The sequence below is a fragment of the Cariama cristata genome, unplaced genomic scaffold (genome assembly GCF_000690535.1).
Source record: "Cariama cristata isolate BGI_N322 unplaced genomic scaffold, ASM69053v1 scaffold9146, whole genome shotgun sequence".
In the NCBI taxonomy this organism is placed as follows: domain Eukaryota; kingdom Metazoa; phylum Chordata; class Aves; order Cariamiformes; family Cariamidae; genus Cariama; species Cariama cristata.
In genome coordinates, this window is record NW_009622661.1 from 25,501 (window position 1) to 35,692 (window position 10,192).

Here is a 10,192-nt window from a genome sequence, read left to right on the forward strand (position 1 = left end):
GCCGCTGGCAGAGGCAGCATGAGATGCAGCGGTTCCTTGGCGTGCCGGCCTCTCTGGGTGCTTTTTCCGTAGGTCTGCAGATCTTTTGATGTGGCGTCGGCACTGGCTTGGCCACCCCATCTGAGACACCCTGGTCCAACGCTCCAAGGCATCAAATTCTCTCGGTGCCCGAATATTGGCACTGAAAGTGTGGGTGCTTATTGCTTTTTGAAAGTGAGTTCCTGAACTGAGCAACCAAAGTGGTTTTGATGTTGTTTATGTGGGAAGGTGTGTGTCAGAGGCACGGAGAGTTTGTCTGCAAAGGGATGCTTAGCCTGTGATTTAAAGACGGGCTTAGCAGGCAGGTGAACAGCAGCATCACCTCTGAAGTGGTTCATAACTGTGTGCATAGTGCATTTCTGAGGAAGTGAAACTCAGATTAATCCTTTTAATCTCTTTGGGAGTTTCTTGTCCTCAAATATATTTTTTTTAAAAAAAAAGTCATCTTTGGAAGCTTTGGATACACAAAGAAAAGTGAACTGGATGGGCTTCTGTCTGGTGGCTGAGTAGACCAAGAACTACCTCTTGCATTGTTAGAGCCTTAATCACTTTTTGGTTGAGTTCTTAAGAAATTACATTTTGGCCTTTTGTCCAGTGGGGTCGCTTCAGTGGAACGCTCCTGCTTCCCAGAGCAAAAAAATCCTCATTGCATACTGATCTGGGCTGTAACATGCTGGTACGTGGCGAAGGATGTGTGTTGCCGAAGATTTCTTCCTATGGCCTTATTTGTGTTGTGTGGGTCTTTAAAATGCCATTAAAGAAAAAATACCTTCTGCAATAGGGAAGAAGAAGGAGTCTACTCTGGATTAGTGTCCTTGAAGCAAGAGTTATATTTATGGGGAAGATCAGCAGGCTTTGGGCTGTGGCTCACACTTGCAGGCGAATATTGCGCTGGCAGCTGTGATTCCGCATCCTTCTGCCTGCTCTGCCCTCTTGCCCTGCCCACGCCAGCGCTTTCCGTAGGAAGTGTCTTTACAGCTGGGCTGTGGCAGCTCCTAGGCTAGCATCTTACTCTAAACCAAGACAAAGTTCAGGTTTTGCTAAAAAGGTGAGCAGTAAGCTCTGGAGGAGTTGGGTGTATTCATTTGCACTGCGTTCCATCAGTAAGGTTTTACCAGCTTTTCCCTCATCCTTTTCCCAAGGGATTTGTGCTGTGTTGCTCTGAGCCGGGGGCTGGAGGGATGGGGATGCTGGGTGTGTGTGGGGAGGGAAGGCGTGGGACTGCGTCTTTGCCGGCAGACAGGCAGGGTGGGCAGCCCGGGGCGAAGCTCTGGGAGATGGGGCTTTCTGGCTCCGGTCTGTGCCGCGGCAGGATCTCCCTGCCCGCCCGGCTTGGGAATGAACCGGCAGCAGGAGCAGCCAGTGAGTGCAGGGGAGAGTGCTGCAGTGCTATGGTTTCCAAAAATTTCCTTTGGGCTTCTCTGTTTCCTTCCACTTCCATTGCAACAAACTACTTCAGCATGCTGTTGTAGGCAGAGATCTGCTTCTCGGGCTGATGCAAAGCTGGAAACCTGGGGAAGCTCTACAGGAGGGAAACCTTTATTATCTAGATCTTATTCCTTTCATTGAAAAAAATCTGTCCTTGCATCTCCCTCCATGCGAAGATGGTGATAATGTCTGGTCCTTGCACAGAGGGACCAAGTAAGGTTCAAAGGCCACTTTTTGTGCTGTGCTTGACATCTCAGTACTTTCGTAGGGACCACTAGAGGATGGCTTGGAATTAGCCTGTTTTTGAATACGCAGAAGTTGCTCACGGCAGAGCTGTGCAGGGCAGTTGTGCATGGAGTAATGCAAGCAACCGCTGCCAAAGGTCCCCTTGCCGTGCTCTGCTCCAGCTGTGTGCATCCCTGCTTTTCTGGGCTGTGGTGCAGGGGGGATTGAGCTGTTTGGGGCACGTGTAGTGGGGTACAATGAAATGGCAGGAGGCTTGGAGGCACCACGGCTTCCAGACGATGTGTGCAGAAAGGGACCAGGGCAGAGTGCCTGTGCATGCACGTGCATGTATGTGGGTGCACCAAAGACAACCCCCTTGGGCAGGGACCTCACTTCATGCATCACAGCACAGAAACAGCCTTTGTGAGCAGGCGGTAATGAAAATGCTGAGCGGGGATATTGCAGCTCTGGCTGTTGCCTTGGCCGCTCCACAGAGCTGAGGAAACAAGGTCAGATTAAATGTGTGTGGAGGAAGTTGGCAGGTCTTCTTTGGCTATAAAAGCAGCTGAAATTCTTATTCTTGGATCTGGGTAGAGAAGGTCTGGTGGACAGTCCACATACCTCCTTGTGCCTTTTTAAGTAAGTGTGTTGGAAGGAAATGCTGGGTAATGCTAGATGGGTCGCTGACATTTTGTTTTTTTTACCAGGGATGGGTGGACAGGAGCATGGTACTCTTCTAATTAGTGCTAATGGGTCTGCTGCTGGGCAGGCCCATGGCTGGGATCATGTGCAGGGTGAGGGGTGAAGCATGGGCTTGGCAGGGGCAGACCAGCTGTCTCACAGTTTGTTTTCCCCCAGGAGAAGATCGGCTGGCGTAAGGAGGCATCTCACCTGCTGGTCTTCACGACAGATGACGTGCCCCACATAGCCCTGGATGGGAAACTGGGGGGGCTGGTGCAGCCCCACGATGGACAGTGCCACCTGAATGAAGTCAATGAGTACAGTGCGTCCAGCCAGCTGGTGAGGGGGGACACAGGGGTCCAACCCTTGGAGACCTCAGGGTGTTGGTGGACCTCTCTGGAGACTAGCTGCCCCTGACTCCAGCAGCTTTTGGCAAATGCAGCACCTGACTGGCATGGTTTCACCCAGTCCTGTGATTTGCAAATAATATTTGCCGTTCCCCTTGGGTATCTTCCCCACAGTGAATGTTTCTGTGATGCTCAAAAATTAGTTATGAGCTTAGCGAGTTCCTTCAGGGCTCGTTGCAAGGGAGGGAAAAGTAACTCAGTGTCCTGAAGAGCATCAGATTTTGCTGGCAAAGTGTAGAGGAAACGTGAAATATGTCATCCCTTTTCTAAAATGTCCAGTGGACTGTCAGCTTCTCCCTAGGGAGTCTTAGTCTACCTTGATGTGGCTACACTAGCAAGCACAACAGGATGCTCCTCTTATTCACAGCCTTTGAGGACAACACTAACAGGTCTTACTAATAAATAGGCAAACTAGACCTTTTTTTAAATTTAAATTCAGTAGATGGAACTTCTGTGATGAATGAGCACTTGCCTGCTGCCTCATTATCACATCCTTCTGCAGAATGGTGCTTTATTCAGCAGATTACAAGCACTAATTATGATTTTTATTCCTGGATGGATGTTACTCTATAAAGGGAGTTGTTTCTGGATGGCTGCGTTGTGGCCAGAGGCGAGAGATTTTTATTCCTGGATGGATGTCACTCTGTAAAGGGAGTTGTTTCTGGATGGCTGCATTGTGGCCAGAGGCTAGGCTCCATGGAGAAACCCCCTTTCCACCCACCTGTGCAGTCCTAGCAAGTGTGTATGTAAGGGAGCACAGCCCCTATACTGGTGTGGAGTTAATGGTGGGGAGTTGGTGTGGGGATGCTGCTGTGGTATTTCCACCTTTGAGTCTCGGAGGCTCTCAATCAGCTCTCCAGTCTGCAAGTAAACGAGGTGGTTTTTCAGAAGTACTTCAGAAGCAGCCAGGGGTTTTAAACTCAAGCTGATCTCTTGAAACTGAGCCCTAGTTCATTATTTTGTTGCTTGTGGGTAGCTTAGAGCAGTATCTTCCTGCCACCCTCTGTCTGGGAAGTCTGCAGAATTAAAAAGCTTATTGTAATCTCTTTATGGTTCCAGTATGCAGAAAGAGCAGGCAATGGATGTTTCCTCTTTGGGAGAAAAATCATACATTTCCACTTACTGCAGTTCTAGATCTCCCTGCCTCGCATCGCTGGAGGTAGCAGCCAGTTTATTACACACATGTGTCTACTGATGGCAGAACAGAAAGAGGAAAGAAAGAAAAACAGTGTTTCAGGTGTTGCTGGAGCTAATGGTGTTGTCAGTCATATATTCTAGTGAAGGGTGCAGTGGAAATATTTAAGGGATCACAGAATTTCAGTTGGGATTGTGCTGGTACATCAGGGACTTCATCTCGCAGCAAAACATGCCATGCGTCTGGAAGAAACTTTGCTGTTGGGAGGAGAAGAGCAATGAAATTAGTCTTTGTTTCTGTGTTACCCATCAGTCTTTCTGCCCTTTTTTTGCCCCTAGGATTATCCTTCCCTGGCACTTCTTGGGGAGAAACTTGCTGAAAACAACATCCACCTGATTTTTGCTGTTACAAAAAGTCATTATGTCCTGTACAAGGTAAGTGTCTCCGAGCCACCCAGACTGGCGGGACATTTAAATGCCTCTTGAAAGCATCTTCCTGCTGGCACCATGGAGTGGAGGCAGTTGCAAGCACATGCGTGTGCAGCCATAAGCACACATGTGTGCCGCCATAAGCACACGTGTGTGCAGCTGCAAGCGCATGTGCATGTGGCCACGTGCTGCCCGTGGGGCTGGCAGGGGCAGGCAGATGCAGGCAGGTAAGACTCAGCTCACAGTCCCTCCTCGCTAGTCCTTTCAGTGAAAAGCACTAAAGCTTCTTAAAACAAACAGATATATATGTCAGCGAGCATGTGAAGACCTAAAATAGACTCCAGCTTAATCTTGATGTTCGGATAGCTGCCAACCGTGCAGTATGCAACAGAGCAGAAACCTGTTCAACCCATTCTGCAGTGACTTAATCCCATTACCTAATCGCGTACAGTGTTTCTGCCCAGCTGTGTTTTTCCATCACAGAGTCTAGGGCCCCGACACGCCACATACAATTTGAATTCCCTCACTGTCCCTGCTCTCCCCTCTGAAGGGAAAACATGACCCGAGCTGCAAGGGCTGGCCCATGTCTGGAGCTGGCCCGTGGGGTTTCACTCCTCTGTGGATGCAGGGGAGGTGTTTCAGGCGGGGTTGCTTTCAGAAACCTCTGCTCTGGCTCTTGAGGCTTGAGCAAAAACAACAAGCAGCCGCGTTGCTACGGTTGAGATGCTGCTGCTTGCCCGCAGAGAGCGGGAGGGCCGAGCTCCTTCTCCAGGGCTGAGCTCCTTCTCCACCCCCTCTCCCGGGGATGCTCGTGGGTCGTGAGGCGAGATGGGGCAACCGCACCTCCCTCCCTGCAGTGCCAGCTCTCACGAATGCACAGCCGTGGGGTTGGTCCCTACTTGCCCTCTGCTTTCCTCTCTGCATCTCAGCATTTTCTTTCATTTTCTTTTTTTTTTCCAAGAACTTTACAGCCTTGATTCCTGGGACAACAGTGGAGATTTTGCACAAAGACTCCAAGAATATCATCGAGCTGATCGTCAAGGCCTACAACGTAAGTACATTTTAATATCGCAGCTGCTGTCTTGTGAAATGCCAAGAGCTTGGCTGGCTCGCCTCTCCCCGATGTGCTCCACCCAGCTTGGCCGCCTCCCTCCCTGGTCCTCCGCACGCTGCTGGGGCTGGGACATCCACCCTTGGGGGGGGAAACAAGGTGTGTGAGGTGGAGAAGGAGCACGGGGATACCCAAGGGAGGCTGCAGCACAGCAGAGGTTTCACCCCATGTCTCATGTGCAGAATTACCCTCAAAATATGGCCCCAGTCTAAAACAAGTCTTTCTCAGAGCACCCTTCTGGTAGGTAAAATAGATTATTTCTTTGCTATCTGATGTTTAGAAGCCTTCCAAGGATATTACCAAGCTCCAGCTAAGGTTGCATCCCTGCATTGGTCTCTGTGCAGCACAAGTTGGTCCTCAGCACGCCATGAGCATCACTGTGTCTCTTGGGTCCCAAAAGAGCCCTGCCTCTGTGGCATTGCCAGTGCAGCCTGCCCTGCCGCAATGGGGCCCATGGAGGACAGCAAAGGACCTGCAGTTGTACTGCTGACTTGATGTTGTCCGTCTCCATGGAGATCAGGGGAGCAGATCAATTAGAAGCAGCTGAATTGCACATTCGTTGGGTAGTTAGTTGTTGACATTTCTGTTGACTTCTCCCTGAATTCCTATGGGTTGGCTCTTTGTGCTTCTGGAAGGATATTGCTGTTTTGGTGCTGGACGTGGAGATCTGACCCTGTAATGGGTCAGCCTTCAGGTAGGGTTCTTCATGCATAGGACCTGTGAACACAGCTTTTGATGGCTGCAAGCTCTTCTTGTTGGTATTATGCTCATTATTGCAAGGGAGTGAGGAGGGACTTCTTTGGAGGCATTTACACATCCAGAGGTCACATAGGCTTGTGCTGTGCTTTGAATGACGTGTAATGTTCATCTTTCCTTCTCCCACAGCTCGCTGCAGTTAAAGCAGCATTTGGTTATGCCCTTGGGAAGAGTGCTTCCCAAAGCTTCACCTTCTGAGGAGGGGCAATGAGCAGCTAATGCTGATAACGAGGCCCTGGAGATACTGCAAAACAAAAGCCCAGTTGTCCCAGTTTGTCCCCTTGAAGACGGAGGGTCTTATGGCTAAGATGCTTGGCTGGGGGGAAAGAAATGAATGTTCTCTCCACGTTGACTTTGCATGTGGTTTAAGCGCCATCACATGAAAACCTCCCTTTGCCTCAGTTTCCCAGTTGTAACATGCATCCGTGCCTCCATTTCACCACCCCTCGAGCCTTTGCAGATAGATATAAGCTGATGGAAACCATTGGGGAACTGATGCCCCCACCCGTGTTCCCTCCTTCTCTTTGCTTGTGAGGTTTCCAGTGCAACTGGCTGGAAACCACCAGGACACTGAGACCAAAGTGCCCCACGGAAGGAGCTGCGTGGGATGATCTGCTGCTGAGACCAAGGATGGTTTCTTGCCTGTTCAGCTGGGAGTGGGTGCAGGCTGGGACCCCCAGGCATGCTGCCAGCTGTACCGTGGGCAGCCTGGGTCCACCGCAAACCTGGCACCCACCCAGCCTGTCTCCTCTTGGTAGCTTTGTTTTTTTCCTGAAATGAAGGAGGAAATTCTCACTGAGGGAGTAGGCTAAAATTTGTGTTTCCCAAGTGGGAGTGAACTTTTTTTTTTGATTTGTCATGGAAAGGAAACTCTAAGTCTGGAAAAATCCTTCATCTGCAACAGGGACCACTTGTCCTGCGGGGTGGCAGTGGCTGGTGCTCTGGGCCTGGGCTCAGCCTCTCCTCTTCAGTGCTTTGGCCGTCTCTGGTCCTCTCTCGTCTGCTTCCCTGCACCGATGCATACATCAGACTTGCTCAGGGCTTACAGTACCCCCGAGATCCCTTTCCCCCATCTCTTAATCTTCCATCTCTCTTTTTCCTTCTGCCCAGTGTGCTGTCTCCTCTCCCTCATCCCGCAGGATGTGAAGCAAAAGAGAACAGGGACTGCTTTTTTCTCTGCCCTCACTAAGGAAAAAACCCTTTCCTGAAATCTTGACACACCTGGAAGATGGAAAGGCTCCTGCGGGGCTGTGCCTGGGCTGGCATGGCATCAGGGGGTCTCTGCCTGGGGAATGTGGGCTGGGTTTGGACCAAAGGGAGCAAATGGGACACTGATTTAAAAACTGCTTTCCTAAATCCAGTCCAGGCAGGTCTTGGGTGTGTTTCTGCTTAGACCACTGATGGGTTTCCTGTGGCAGGTAGAGTTCACATCAGCCATCCCTGGAGCCGCTGCGGGTTCAGGATTTCCTTGTTTTCACACTGAAATGATCCATCCTTTGAATTTCTCCTGGGCTATAGCAGACAGCTTTATTTCAGGCACAGACTTTGTTCCATCTCAGGGCCAGATCCTTCCTCTAGGTCTCTCCAGTGTCCTCCACTCATCCCTGAGGGTGCAGCGGGCTTGGGGGCCACCAAACAACGCAGCAGCAAAACCCCACAGTTGCCCATAGTGGTGGCTGCGGTGCTATGAGAAGGTATTGCTGTGTAACGGTGCAAAGTGGCTCATCATAATAGCATTACAATTAGGCTAACAGCATTACTATATAGGGCTAATAAGAAATCTTGACATCTGTGTAAGAACATAGGAGGAGCCCACACAAGGTCATACCGAGGTCTGGCCTGGTGTCCTGTCTTCTGCCATGCCGCAGATGAGATGCTCTGGGCAACAAGATGGGAGAGCCTATCAGTGTGACAGCTAATTTCTAGCAGTTAATTGTGGGCAGAGCAGTATGCTTAGCATTACCAGCACACGCAGTGTTCAGCCCATGGGCGATGGATGTTCCATATGGTCCAAATTGCCACCCCATGAACGGCTCCTCCATTACAGCAGAGAGATGGGAAATTATTCCTTTCTTTCCTCAAGGGCTGTTTAGATTCCACCAGCCAAAACTCATTTATTTCCTGCCTGTTTCCAAACGCATTAGCTCTTTGCTGGCATGTGAACTCTGTTTTTTTTATCACATGGACTGGCAAGAGGTCTGAGTTAGAACTTTTCCTTTATCTGCCCACTTTGGTGAGGGTTGGGGACAAGGGGGAGAGGGATGGAGCTGCTAGCTATCCTTGGAAAATAAATGTATTTGTACAAAAAACTCCATTTTGAAAACCTTTGTCGTTTTTGGACACCACTTGTAAAAAAAAAAATCAGTTCCAGCCATTGGAAGAATTAAACAAAATAATATCATTCTGAATTAATACTTATAAACTTCATTTTGTTTTGACTTAAAAAGTCTGTGTGTGCAGCAGGGCGGAGAGATGAGAAGCAGAAGAAAGGGGGTAGGACCATACCAAAACCTCACTGGTAGAAAATGTTTTTCACTTTGGAAAGTTTCGCAAAGAGATTTTTCATCTATTTTTTCCCATAGTGGTGTTTCCAGGTGACGCATCTGAAAGGGTACTTTTTGTTTAGCATTTTCTCCTAAGAGGGAAAATACATTTTCTGATCAGTTGGGTAAAATCAAGAAAGCAGGACAGAGTTGGTGCAGTTTTGCACCTTCTCTGTGCTGTATGACAGATGTCACAGGAGGACTGCCAGCGGAGAATCAGGCTTTGTGCTTCGCTAAGGGGCTGGTTTATGGGGAGGAGGAGGTAGACATGTGCACACGAGGCTCTGACCTTCAGCTCAGAGATGCTCCATGTGTGGTCGAGAATGTTTTCTTATTTCTTTTTCTTGTGCATCCCTATCTTTTCAATGCTGACTACAGTGGTCATCGCATCTGTCCTAGAGGGCATAAGCCACCCACAGGGGTGGTAGGCAGCTCCCCTTGAGTCTCGTTGCGTTCATCAGAAGTCCCCGGAGCTGGTTAAGTCAAACCCAAATGTCAATATGTGTGTAGAGGTGATTTTTTTTTTTCATATAGGTACAGAGATGTCCTAGCCACCCTCTGGAAACATCAGGAGAAGAGACTAAAGGAGAAGAAACCCACCTGCCTTTGGGAACCTGACAGTTTGCTTTCCCATTGTGTTTCTAGAGTATTCGGTCCAAGGTGGAGCTCACGGTCTGGGACAGCCCTGAGGACATTGGCTTGACCTTCACTGCCACGTGCCAGGATGGTTTGTCTTATCCCGGGCTCAGGAAGTGCGGGGATCTCAAAATTGGAGATACGGTGAGTCAGCCTTTTGATCTGTCCCCTGGAGAGGCTGTCTCACCCTCCATGCAACCGTTTACCTCTCTCGATGAGTGGTCCTGGGCAATAAAATACAGCTTTGCTTATCTTCCTCTGCTCTGCTCACTCTGTGCCACGTTAATATAGAAACCTACAGAGAGTGGCTCTGCTAGAACTGGCTCCAGGTGGTATAGATCAGCCCAAGGTCAGCGGTGAGGAAAGAGGGAATACAGGCATCTTGTTTACAGCACCCTGAGCCAAAAGGTCTTGATGAGGCAGCAGGATGCAACAGTCAAGAATGGTCTTTTTTTTTTTCCTGCAATCCCAAATATTCATGTCATGCTCTCACCTGTGAAATTTTTATTGCCATTGTCTACTGGTCTTTTCCTGGTCCATTAAATGTTCAAGGTTTTCTTGTTATTGTTTGAGAATCCTGGCTTGTATTAGCATCCTGGCTTGTATCAGGAATAGTGCGGCCAGCAGGACCAGGGCAGTGATCGTGGCCCTGTACTTGACACTGGTGAGGCCACACCTCGAGTGCTGTGTTCAGTTCTGGGCCCCTCACTACAAGGAAGACCTTGAGGTGCTGCAGCGAGTCCAGAGAAGGGCAACGAAGGTGGTGAAGGGTCTGGAGCACAAGTCTGATGGGGAGCGGCTGG

At 49.5% G+C, this 10,192-nt stretch overlaps 1 protein-coding gene across 1 annotated transcript in view; it reads left to right on the plus strand.

The window, feature by feature from the left end:
* ITGB5 (integrin, beta 5) overlaps positions 1-10,192 on the plus strand; it is a 59,313-nt gene that overhangs the window by 21,710 nt on the left and 27,411 nt on the right. Inside the window, exons 5-8 of the mRNA XM_009702412.1 lie at positions 2,551-2,712; positions 4,254-4,349; positions 5,305-5,394; positions 9,399-9,537. Coding sequence (XP_009700714.1) covers positions 2,551-2,712; positions 4,254-4,349; positions 5,305-5,394; positions 9,399-9,537 — 487 coding nt within the window. The remainder of the gene's footprint in view (positions 1-2,550; positions 2,713-4,253; positions 4,350-5,304; positions 5,395-9,398; positions 9,538-10,192) is intronic.